The sequence below is a fragment of the Taudactylus pleione genome, unplaced genomic scaffold (assembly GCF_031769625.1).
Source record: "Taudactylus pleione unplaced genomic scaffold, aTauple2 ptg000116l, whole genome shotgun sequence".
NCBI lineage: Eukaryota > Metazoa > Chordata > Amphibia > Anura > Myobatrachidae > Taudactylus > Taudactylus pleione.
In genome coordinates this window covers 22,243,456-22,256,794 of record NW_028284518.1, presented here as the reverse complement: position 1 = coordinate 22,256,794, position 13,339 = coordinate 22,243,456, and the positions used below count along the sequence as shown (strand labels likewise).

At 44.6% G+C, this 13,339-nt stretch overlaps 1 protein-coding gene across 1 annotated transcript in view; it reads left to right on the top strand.

Annotated features, from left to right (window-relative positions):
* LOC148524822 (leukocyte elastase inhibitor-like) overlaps positions 1 to 4,912 on the top strand; it is a 63,925-nt gene extending 59,013 nt beyond the window's left edge. The window contains exon 8 of the mRNA XM_088471803.1: positions 4,406 to 4,912. Coding sequence (XP_088327929.1) covers positions 4,406 to 4,810 — 405 coding nt within the window. The 3' untranslated portion in view covers positions 4,811 to 4,912. The remainder of the gene's footprint in view (positions 1 to 4,405) is intronic.
* The last annotated feature ends 8,427 nt before the right edge of the window (positions 4,913 to 13,339 follow it).

Sequence of the window (13,339 nt, the reverse complement as noted above, 5' to 3'; positions counted from 1 at the left end):
GGGACATCCCCAAGGTCTCCAGTGGAGCCCTATGGACCCTGCCTTAGAAAATAAGAGATCTGGTAAGACCTTACCTTTGTTATCTCTATTTCTATGAAGTCCATAGGGATCCACAGGACTCCCGCCCTGTCGCACTTGTGCTGCAGATGGCCTGTGTTCTGGTCACCAGTTTTCCGTCTCCTTCTGTATGTGAGAATGTGATACTTGAGTGTTCCAGAATGTCTTCCTTCTCTCTTTTCCTCCTCCAGCCATTGGCTTGTTATGAAACTGAGGTTCCTTGGCCTGGGGCAGGGTATAGGAGAGGAGCCCGGTGCTTCCTGGGAGCACAAATTTAACTATTGAGGTGCTCGATGACTGACGTCATCAACCTATACCCCAAGGTCTCCTGTGGATCCCTATGGACTTCATAGAAATAGAGATAACAAAGGTAAGGTCTTACCATATCTCTTATTTTATTACTATTAGAGCTGAAAATCAGCTGTACTTAAACCAAAAATTCAAAGATGTGCAAGTAGTCTGTTCTTTTTTTTTTAAATTCATGAAAACCTAGCAAAATGCTCCACTATTTAAATAAAGAAGCAGACAAAAATAGTCCCATATAATGCTTTACAATTAGGACAAATTTATTAGTGGCTGAGCCGCATTGCAGTGGCATAACTAGAGTATTTGTAGCCCAGGGCAAGATGAAAAATGGAACCCCCCCTCCCTCCCATGTGCATGTGCCAAAAAGTGTGCGTGGTCACATGCCACAAGGGGCGTGGCCACAGAAAAAAGGGGCATGTCAACGTGACACACACAGCCTTTCTCGCCACTCTGGGTACATTCCATTCTATATGATCCTTAATGCCCCCAGCAGTAGTGCCCCTCTTGCAATGCCTACTGTAGTAATGCCCCTTATGCAATGTCCCCAGTAGCAGTACCACATGTAGTAGTGCCCCTTATTCAGTGCCCCCAGTAGTGCCCTTTATACAGTGCCTCCAGTAGTGCACCCTTATACAGTGACGATTATGCAGTGGCCCTAGTAGTACACCCTTATACTATGCCAACCAATGCAGTGTCCCTTATACAGTTCACTCTATGCAGTGCCCACAGTAGTGGCCCTACTTATGCAAGCCCCCAGTAATGCCCCTTATACAGTACCCCCAGTATGCAGTGCCCCCAATAGTGGTCCCTCTTATGCAGGCCCCCAGGAGTGCCCCTTATACAGTGCCCCCAGTAGTGATAAGGAGCCTCCTATACAGGGCCGGATTTACCGCTAGGCATCCTAGGCGGATGCTCAGGAACCGGCGGGTCCCAAAGGGCCTGGCCACGGGCCCCCCCAGAATCCGGCCCTGGAGAGAGCTTGCATTTTAACACCACCTTCTCCTTCCCTGTCATGGTAGGAGCAGGGCTCTGGATGTGCTGTTGCTGTGTCTCCTCTCACCGGCCGGTGCCAGCAGCAGCACCATGTCCAGGGCCCTGCTCCTACCAGGTGGAGGGAGGAGAAGGTGGAGTTTCAGTATAGGGCCAGTGAACGCTGGCCTCTGAAGTGATCGGAGGATAAGGAAGCCTCCGATCGCTTCAAAGCCAGCGTTCCCAGTGATCAACTGGGCGGGGGACGTCATGACGTCACCTGCGACGTGAGGAGCCTGCGCGGCCACGACTTTTGGATCAAGTTAGATCCAGTCAGTACAGAAGCGGGAGCGTCAGCCCGGATGACGGCCGCGTGGAGTCAGGTAAGTAGGGGGCGGGGGGGTGGGGGACTACTACTACAGGAGCAAAGGGCACTAAAGGGGCACTACTACTACTACAGGGGCACGAATTTAAAGGGCACAACTACAGGGGCACTACTACTACTACTTGGGCACTACTTTATAGGTCACAACTACAGGGGCACTACTACTACTACAGTGGCATTACTTTAAAGGTCACAACTACAGGGGCACTACTACTACTACAGGGGCACTACTTTAAAGGGCACAACTACAGGGGGCAATACATATGGGCACAACTACAGGGGGCACTGCATAAGGAGCGCTGCTTCAGGGGGCACTGCTTAAGGGGCCCTGCTTAATGGGCACTGCTACAGGGGGCATTGCATAAGGGGTGCTGCTACAGGGGGCATTGCATAATGAGCAGTACTACAGGGGGCATTGCATAATGGGCAGTGCTACAGGGGGCATTGCATAAAGGGCACTGCTACAGGGGGTATTGCATAAGGGGCACTAGTACAGGGGCATTGCATGAGGGGGGGTCTATGCTGAGACGGGAGAGGGGTCAGTGAAAGAATGGGTCTGTGCTGTGAGGGGAGGAGGGGGGTTCTGTGCTGAGAATCAGAAATTAAAATATAGTCCTATGGAATGTTTGAGGGAGGGGGGCCCCAAAACTGGTATCTTGCCTAGGGCCCCATGAGATCTAAATCCGGCTCTGCTCCTATACAGTGCCCCCGGCCAGTAGTGCCCCTTACATAACACACACACAAACACAGACATACATACATACATAGACAAAACACTTACCTGAATCCCCGCTCCTGCCGCGCCCACCACTGTCTGCTCCTTCGGCTCATCCATCACCCACTGCAGGAGCCGGAAGGCGGAGCTCATTAGTCAGCACCAGCCCAGCACCTGCAGTGGGCACAGCAGCCAATGAGAGTCTGTCTATCTCTCATTGGCTGCTGAAACACACACACCGAGTCGGCGATGTGTGTTACTGTGTAGTGTGGACTGCACTCGCTGCAGTCCGCACTAAACTGACTTTACTGGCAGACCTGGACCGCAGCCGGTGGCGCCCCCATGTGCCGCTGGTCCCACGTCTCCCAGGGCACAAGCCCTGGTCGACCTGCCCTAGTTATGCCATGCCGCATTGTAAAAGAGAGATCGTTTATGTTTACCAAATGATTTGTGTCCTGTTTCTGCAGTCCTTGAGGGTGTGGTATGAAATGTCGACATTCATAATATGACACCATAATTTGAGGAGTCCACATGTGTAAAATGTTGACCTGTTTATTTTGTTGACATTATGAATGTGGCTAGTCATAATGTTGACAACCTTTATCCCTGATTGCAGCCTAACCCTAAAGACTCCTACACATTAGACGATGTGTGTATGAGCTAATATCTACTGCGGTGGGTGCCAACTTCGGTAAGTGTGTACACACTTGCAGCTGTCTGCCACAACATGGGGGGGGAGGTAGTGGGGCCATGCTGCAATCGGCAGCGTGGCAGCGTTAACGATAACCCGTGGGAGCACGCATCATTAATTGTTCAGGGCATACACACTGGACAATATGAACGATATATCATTGAACTATATCATTATCATTCATATCGTTCACTTTTATAGTCCAGTGTGTATGGCCCTTAACTCTAATTGCAGCCTAACCTTAACCCTAATTTCATATGTCGATGATTGTTGACATTCCTAATGTTGACATTGTGAACCTCCTTCCTATATCAGCTCAGTTGGACTGTTCCCAGTGCTGTTTAGCAATGCTCCTCCTCAAAACACACCCACTCCCTCTCCTCCTCCTCTGCTTACAGCCCAGCAAGTCCAGATGCTGCACTTAGCACCGCAGTCTTAATTAATGTTCAAGCGGGGCCCAGGGCTCTTGGTTTCCATGTCGATATTTTGAAAGGCATACAAGTTACATGCAACCTTAAATCTAGCATACAAATACATGCATCTGAAACCTAAATATGACAATAATCACAATCAACTTCAAAACTTGAACTTGCTTTATATAACATTTTAAATTCTAAGTGATGTGCGGCTGTGGACATCACTCGGAATTATGGTAGAGCAACATCGTTTATTTTATTGTACACCCTGATGTTGTGGTTGTGATGTGCTACCATCACAATCGTTCCCACCCTGTTCTGATGGCACATTGCATATATCGCTTAGAATTTAATCGGCCCCTTGGTCACATGGCATTAATTATCTGATACCAGAAGGCTCGGCACCTCCATTTCTGAGCTGCTTAACCATGACTATTACAACCTTTTGCACGCTTCTGCCAAAACCACCTCAGGTGCATCTCATAGGAATATACTTAACTTTTTTCCATACAGTACAAACTTAGGGCCGTATTCAATAAAGAACATGCATATTAAAACTCTTGGTCTATGTTTTCAAGTGTAAGGGGCTGCAAGTGCAACTCAAAAATTTGACACTGGGATGTGATCATGAGGTCTACACTCACTATGTGAATAATTAGTACAATATCGTCCTGACAATGCCACAGCCAGGAACTCGACATGGGTGTAATGCTACTTAGAACATTATAATTATTGTACTGCTTATCTAAGCACACTCTGCAATATTAGATAAGGAAGGATTACTCATTCAAAACCCAGTTTAGTATCATTAATTCATACAAATGTGCATATTTATATTTTTCTTTCTATTTTTAAAATATAAATAGCTAGAAAAAGAACTGAGCTATGACAAGCTGAGTGAGTGGACCAAGGCTGAAGTCATGGAGAAAACTGAAGTGGAGATAGATCTTCCACGCATTCGTCTTGAGGAGAACTATGACTTGAAGTCACACCTGCGCAAAATGGGGCTTGCTGACCTTTTTAATGCAGATAAAGCTGATATCACTGGGATATCGGACACAGGAAAACTCTATGTGTCACACATCATTCACAAAGCATTTGTAGAAATAAATGAGGAAGGAACAGAAGCTGCGGCAGCTACTGCTGCTGTTGTAACTGTTAAAATGGCTCCCGTGGTGGTGAAATTTCAGGCAGATCACCCTTTCATTTTCATTATAAAGGATAACGTGACAAACACTTTTTTGTTTTGGGGAAAATTTGTATCCCCATAGAATATTTCAACATGATGAGCATAGCATATATACACACACACTTTTTACTATTAAGATGCTGGGGGTTTTTTAATAGTGGTACCCATTACCTGCTAATTTGTGAAAAAGTCTATATTGTATAAACATATTGGGAACCATATAAAATTTGAAGTACTTTGTAGTCTCAATAAAGAGCAAGTAAGTGATTCTACCATTGTGCATTCTTTATTCACTTTTAAAACAAAATCTGCATAGATCATGCTGGACTGAATTCTGTGTTACAATGTACCTATTTGGTGTAAAAGGTGACACTCTCCTCACCCCTGATGTTTCATTTTACATACAGTGCTGGAGAATTGGATAAAATTTCTCCTACCAAGTTAACTGAAAAGGGGGCAGTGTATGAGTAACAAAAGAGTTTAGGATACATAAATTCCTCATTTAGCAATATCCCTAAGGCTGGGTTTGGTGTACACGCCACAGTAATGATGTCATAATTCACCACCCAACATTCGGGAAACACAGGGGAGAATAATAAGGAGGATGTGTGCAACAAGAAAGTAGTCACCGCTTTCCAGTTTCATGTGTCTTGGGGGAAATTCCCCTGTGTGTGTGCCCAGAGGAATCAGTAGCGCCATGTATATAGGAGTGAAGCAAACAAGATTTATTTATTAAGCAGTGTTGGGAGAAGTGAAAAGTGATAAGGTGCCAGCCAATCAGCTCCTAGCTGCCATCTCACAGGCTGTGTTTGAAAAATGACAGTTGGGAGCTGATTGGCTGGCACCTTATCACCTTACTGCTTAGTAAATAGACCCCTTATTCACACACATGGGGTAAAGTGCAGAAACATAATAAGGCTGGAGATGCAGGATAACACAAAGTCAATAATCATTTAGTCTAGGAGTCTAGTCCTGGATTGGATAAGCACAATACTGAAAGTACATCCAGAAACTTGTTTTCAGGATGTCTGTGGAACAAACCCTAGAGCAATACAGTTGCATGTTTTCAGATAGCACTGGAGTCTGATGTGGGCAACTCAGAACTAAAATCTGATGCAGGGAACTCAAAATTGGAACCTGATACAGGGAATTCAGAACTGGAACCCGATGCAAGGAACCCAGAACTGGAACTTGATGCAGGGAACTCAGAATTGGAATGTGATGCAGGGAACTCAGAATTGGAACCTGATGCAAAGAACTCAGAATTGGAAACCAATGTAGGAAACTCAGAACTGGTACCCAATGCAGGGAACTCAAAACTGGAGCCTGACAAGGCACACAATACATATAGCAAAAACTAGAGTGAGCAGACTGAGGGCCTGATTCAGAGCCGCTCGTAAGCAGCCGCTCGTTCGCTCCGAGCGATGTTTGCACATCTGCGCATGCGTATGGGTCGTAATGCGCATGCACCAACCAGTCATTGCGGTCGGAAATCGAGCAATCGCAAAATAGCGAGTGCCTGCTAATTTGAGTGACAGGATGAGGCGTTTGTGGGTGGTAACAGGGGAAGGTGCTTGAAGTGGAGATCCGAACGCAGGCGTGCCAAACAGTCAAAACGGGCGTTTTAAGGGTCTGCATAATTAACAAAGCAGCGTCATCGACCACGTCACATGGTTGTTTCTTAGCCTGAACTGTTTGCATGATTGCGGTAGGAAAATCCTACCACAAGCACTGCGAGCAGTTCAGATGCCTTTCGATGTACTCGATTAATCAAATAAATAGCGGAGATTACGTAGGATGTGAGCGGCCAGGGGGCGTCTTTACAAAATAGCGAGCGCATGTTTTGTTCACTCGCTCAGACATAGAGGCGTCAACAGACCACAAAGAGCGAGCGCTCAATTTAAATAGCCGGCCTCTTTTTCTGAACGAGCGAGCGCAAATAGCGTCCGGCTCTGAATCAGCCCTAATATCTCTGGTTAACTGGGCCCTCTATAAATCTGGAATGCAATACTAGTAATGTCCCAGATTGCACTGGAGAATATAATAACAGTAACATCCTGGAAAACACTGGAGATTGCAGATGAACAGGAATGCAATAGTAGTAAAATCACAGATAACATTGGGAATTGCAGATGGACAGGAATGCAATAACATGATGATTTGGCCCAAAGATCACTGTGGAGCTGGTTTAAGTCAGGCCATCACAGGTGCAGTCCATTCTGCTGAATCAGCTAAACAACACAGGCTGCAGAATCACCAAGACCAGAATATGCTGGAAGTACCACAGAAGACAGTAGCAGCACTGGTAGGAGGGTGGTACTGCAACAGATCATGACATCCAGCACTCTGATGGCTACGTGGAATCAGTATGAATGACCACCGGCCCTCATAACCCTACAAAAACAAATAACAAGTGGTCTCTCACCAAATGTCAAAGTCTACATCAAATAGACACATAGCATAAATATATCCACATGACCTGGATCCTATGTGTCTACTTTATGTAGACTTTGACATTTCGAGAGAGACCACTTGTTATTTGTTTTTGTCCATTTATTAAAACTATATTACAGTATATAGTTTTTATTTTTCATTTGATTTTTATGTACAACCGATGATACCAAATGGAAGAGTAAAAGAAATTGCTGAAAGATTTGTGTTATTAAGCGACTACAGTCTACTTATTTGGTAGACCACAACAGCTGGTAGGAGTACCTCATTATTTTTTGGGGAGCATCCATTCTACATGGATATACTTCACTATTTTCTGTCTATGTTTCTTTTTCTTTTGGGTCTAACTTGAGGATAGTACAAGAAGCTTTTGACCTTGACACAGAATTGATGCATCTTTCAGTGCCTGTTGAATTTATATGGTGATATTTTTGTTCTTTGAATTATAAAGAACAAACACAAATTGAACATGGGAGACAAAGTAACATTGTCCTGGAATTTTAGATTAGGCCTGTAAATTATCCCAGACCTGGTGACAAAGAAAGGGGCTAGTTGTGTGGCTGGTGTCTGAATGGGTTCACTTTTGGGTGAGGGCATGGAACTGTCCTACACCCTAATAGGTGCTTTGTCAGGGGATTCATTGTTCATGATAATGGATGCTCAAACACCCTCAGTTTGGTATCAGGTGAGATGGAGGTTTTGGCTTACACACCCCAAGTAAGTGGCTCCTTTCACACTTAAACATGGCACCGTCAGATTGCAAGATCCCTCCTCAGTCTCGACTCTTTAAAAACTGACAGGGTTATGGATGCGGACAGCCTGTCCAGGGGACAGTGGTCTTAAGTGATGGGATGTTTTATCATAAGTGGTTATAAAGAACAATCTGGAGTTCTGCAATGCATCTTGCACATTGTTCTCAACTTGTGGTCTAAGGACCTGATTCAGACCCGCTGGCAAGCGCATAGTGCTCACAAGCGGGTCGATGTTTGGCCCCTGCGCATGCGCCGCGTCTGGCATGACTGAAGTCACTCTGGGGCTCGCTACAAGACGGGGCGCCTGTCAATGTTGATTGACAGCTTGCCTTGCTTTGTAGGCAGGGAGGGGGGTTGGCTGCACAAACGCAGGCGTTCCCTTAGAAACGCCTGCCAATTGTGGGCTGCCCTACTGACATCACTCGTGATGTCATTAGTGGACTTCCTGCTCTATTAGAGCAGGAAGTCCACTCGGGCTTGCGGGAGCCAAGACTCTACCACAGGGTCTCGTCACAAGCCCGATGGTCGCGATAATTGTGACCATCGTCAGGCCGCTCGCACAAGCTGTGGAAGCCTCCGATCACTTTAGAGGCCAGCGTTCCCAGTAATGCAGTGCACGGGTGAAGTCATGACATCACCAGCGACCTGGGGAACCTGCGCGGCAGCTTCTGCTGGATCAATTTAGATCCAGTCAGCACGACAGCAGAAGTGACAGCCCGGACGATGCGCAGAGTCAGGTAAGTACTGAGGTGGGGAGGGGAGGGGGCACGACTACAGGAGGCACTACTTTAATGGGTACAACTACAGGGGGCACTACTTGAAGGGGTATATGGGAAAAATTTCTGGACTGCACAACCTGACTATATATATAATGGGAGGTGCTACCTGATGAGACTAATTCTAGGCACAGAAACAGACAAATCTCAGGTGCACAACTCCAAATTATTAATAATATATATAAATGCAATAAAATTTTGCAATCAATAGAGGTTTTTAGCATAATCATGGCCAAGGTTATGGGCCTACCCACCATATCAGGTAACCTCTTTTGGGTAGGTCCCTAACATACTAGGGTTCAAATCCAGAGTGCAGGACCCCCCAAAACTGGCCCAGCCAAGCCACCCCAGGGCACCACCATAGTAAGAAAAATGCAGTGTAAATAGATAGTTAGGAGCAGCTGCAGCTGCATATAAAGAATGAAAATAAAAAAATGAAGTACTTTTTTATTTGGATTTGAACCCTATTATGTTAGGGACCTACCTGAAAGAGGTTACCTGGATATGGTGGGTAGGCCCATAACCTTGGCCATGACTATACTAAAAACCTCTATTGATTGCAAAATTTTATTGCATTTATATATATTATTAATAATTTGGAGTTGTGCACCTGAGATTTGTCTGTTTCTGTGCCTGCAATTAGTCTCATCAGGTAGCACCTCCCATTATATATATAGTCAGGTTGTGCAGTCCAGAAATCTTTCCCACATACTCCATTTAATGTGCTTTATTGCACTTCTGAGAGAAAGGAGACGCCCTCATTCTGGACTAGCACCCTTCCTTATTGGTTTCAAAGCATGGAGTATGGTAATGTATATGCACACTGTATTAGACACAATTCTAGGTAAGTCCTACAAGTTATATACTGTAGTGCAACTTTGGTTCATTTTTGGGGTTTGGTCCCCCTGGATTGTATTGGTTAATCTGTCTCAGGGCACCGCATTATAACCCACTTTCCTTTATAACACATTTTAACCCTCCACTCTGTGTGTTTAATATATATGTACTTCACTTTTTTATTTTCATTCTTTATATGCAGCTGCAGCTGCTCCTAACTATCTCTTTACACTGCACTTTTCTTACTATGGTGGTGCCCTGGGGCGGCTTGGCTGGGCCAGTTTTGGGGGGTCCTGTGCTCTGGATTTGAACCCTAGTATGTTAGGGACCTACCCGAAAGAGGTTACCTGGATATGGTGGGTAGGCCCATAACCTTGGCCATGATTATGCTAAACACCTCTATTGATTGCAAAATTTTATTGCATTTATATATAATTCATAATTTGGAGTTGTGACTACTTGAAGGGGCACAACTACAGGGGTACTACTTTAAGGGGCATTGCATAATGGGCACAACTACAGGGGGCACTACTTTAAGAGGCACAACTACAGGGGGCACTACTTTACTACTACAGAGGGCATTGCATAAGGGGCACTAGTACAGGTGGCATTGCATAAGGGGCACTAGTATAGGGGGCATTGCATAAGGGGCACTGCTACAGGGGGCCCTGCATAAGGGGCACTGCATAAGGGGGCATTGCATAAGGGGCACTATTACATGAGCATTGCATAAGGGGCACAACTACAGGGGGCCTGCATAATGGGCACTACTACAGGGGGTATTGCATAAGGGGCACTAGTACAGGGTGGCCTGCATAATAGACACTACTACAGGGGGGCCTGCATAATGGGCACTACTACAGGGGGCCCTGCATAAGGGGCACTACTACAGAGGGCCCTGCATAAGGGGCACTACAACAGGAGGCATTGCATAAGGGGCACTACTACAAGGGGCATTGCATCAGGGGCACTATTACAGGGGGCATTGCATAAGGAGCACAACTACAGGGGACACTGTATAAGGGGCAGTAACTTCATATACACAGTTCACAGGTTATAAACTGTGTTCCCAAAAATCTGGTTCTACATGGACATAAAAACTGCAACCTGTCTTGAGCTGAGGTGACAGACTGGCAGTAGCGGAGAGAAGGGTTGGTGAAGTAGATCTGTCAGGGTGGGATATAATGGGTATTACTCTGTGGCATAATGTGTAATGGGCATTACCGTGTACACAATTTGCTATTAGGGGAATTACTTAGTGTGGCATGCTGTGTGGCATTATGTGTTATAAGGGGCATAATGTGTAAGGAGCATTACTGTGTGGCAAAATGTATTGTATGAGGCATTACGGTGTGGCATAATGTGAAATAGGGGTGTTACGGCGTGGCATAATTTGTTATAAGGGCATTACTGTTTGTCATTATGTGTTATACGTAGCATTATTGTGTGGCATGTATTGATTCCTACCTATCTATAAACTCTAAATGTCGCTAAATACCGTTATAGGTTGCACAAGAAATAATTGCTTTCCAGACTTGGATTGTGGTTCCAAAGTACAGAAAGATATTATTCACCAAAAAGCAGATGGTTACACGCTGTGATCTAAATACAATTAGCGCAAAAGATTATACATAAACAAGGTACAGTCAATACATTAAGCAGGCGCTCTGGATCCAGATTTCTGGCATCAAAGGTGAAGCCTCCGTCAACAAAAAGAATATGATGACTCCCTAGCAGGTTCAGGGAGCTTGCATATAAACCCTTGCAGAGATAGGCAATACAATAGAACAAGTTGGCATAATCCCATTGGTTCTTCTTCCTGGTTCTCCTGTTATGATGCAGTTCATAGTTCAGTTTGTATGATCACAGTCCAGCCTCCAACAGCTCTTTGTGTCCATTTTCCCACTGAAGAACAAGTCTAAACTGGCTGAATTACAGAGTACATTTTAATGCCTATCTCTCTATGATCCATAATTCCCAGACACATGTTGTGATTTCCTCACTGATGGAACTGGAAGTCTGCAAATACACAGTGGTTTAGAATAGCACCAAACACGGTCTGTTTATCATGTACTAAACCTGAGATCTTAAATACAGTCGCTTTATTACATACTTAATAATGAATAAACCTTGAATATTAACCTTAATGCTAGGGAACCTATTTATGTAAGTGTGCAATGTGTAAGTGTAAGAATATTGCATAGTTTCGCTAATATGTGTCGTGCGTTTATGTGTTTTGTGCTTTGATATATTTATATGTTTCATTAATGTGTGTATGCATGTAAGTCTATGTGTGTGTGTTATGCATGATGGATTAAATATATATATTATCCCTTGCTAACATATTTTAAAACTACAGTGCAAGGTGTTACAAGCAGTGAGGTTCACTTTCAAGCAGGGTGGATACCCCCAGCTGACTGCCATTGCCACTTCGTCTGATAGCTAATTCAAAGGTTTTCCTCTGCCTATTTAGAATCCACTTGTCAGTACTTCTTAAGCAAACCTCCGACCATTGTTCCTAACTTCTCATTCAGACAAATTCAATTGTGCATATCAGTGTCTGGGTTATGTTTCAATTGCCACAGCCATACTTGTCTGTATGCGGGGCTTCTCAATTTATGTGTAAAACACTCACAATATCCTGGTGTATATATTTTTTAATTACTTTTCTCAGACATGTATACAGAAGCTGTTTTGCATTACTAACTAAACCCTGCATGTATATTGTCTTTGTCAGTGTGAGAGTGTTGTATATTATTCTCTATTTAGTGTTGTGCGAATGTGTGGATACGTGCGCACACTGGGTCCGTGCGCATGCAATGGTGCATCATGGATTGTACCAACATAAATCGGACAGTGGACGACCAAATCATCCGATAACAGTTGAATTGCGGTCGCATGCAGTTATTCGACTTCGACAAATGTGTAAAGGGCATTGCTGTGTGACATAATGTGTTGTAAGGGGCATTACGGTGTGGCATAATGTGTTATAGGGGTATTCTGGTGTGGCATAATGTGTTATATAGTGGCATTACTTAGTGTGTCATAATGTGTAAGGCAGAGGTTCCCAATCACGGTCCTCAAGGCTCGCCAACAGTTCATATTTTAGTGGTTTCCATGGTTAAGCACAGGTGATTTAATTAGTACCTCAGTCAATTTGATTTAACCACCTGTGCTTAACCATGGTTATCACTAAAACCTGAACTGTATAGGGGAGCATTGAGGACTGTGTTTGGGAACCTCTGGTGTAAGGCACATTACTGTATCATGAAACAAACAGCTTAAATGTTGTCTTTGGGTGTATTTTCATTTTGGGCGGGGGGGGCTGAAACTTTTTTGGCTTGGGGGAGCAAAATTTATAGTTACACCACTGGGTGAGCTGTATGATTCTGTCACACAAGATTGGACTAGGGTTAGGAGGATGTGAAATTGAAAAAAGAGAAAATGTGATATGTGTATACTGTAAGAAGGGAGTTATGTGGGTGGTTCTGGTAAGCTTGTCTGAAGAGGTCAGTTTTCTGGAAACATTTGGAGACTAGCGGAAAGGTTTTTTGTGCATGGGAGGGCATTCCACAGGGCGGGTGCAGCCCAAAAAAAGTCCTGTAACCATGCATGGGAGCAAGTAATGCGTATGGATGAGAGACACAGATCTTGCACAGAGCAGAGATGTCGGGTTGGAAGATATTTTGAGATAAGTGAAGAGATGTGTGTTGGTTAATAGCTTTATGTGTGTGTAAGTATTTTATATTCAATACGGTAGAAGACCGGTAACCAATGGAGGGACTGACAGAGTGG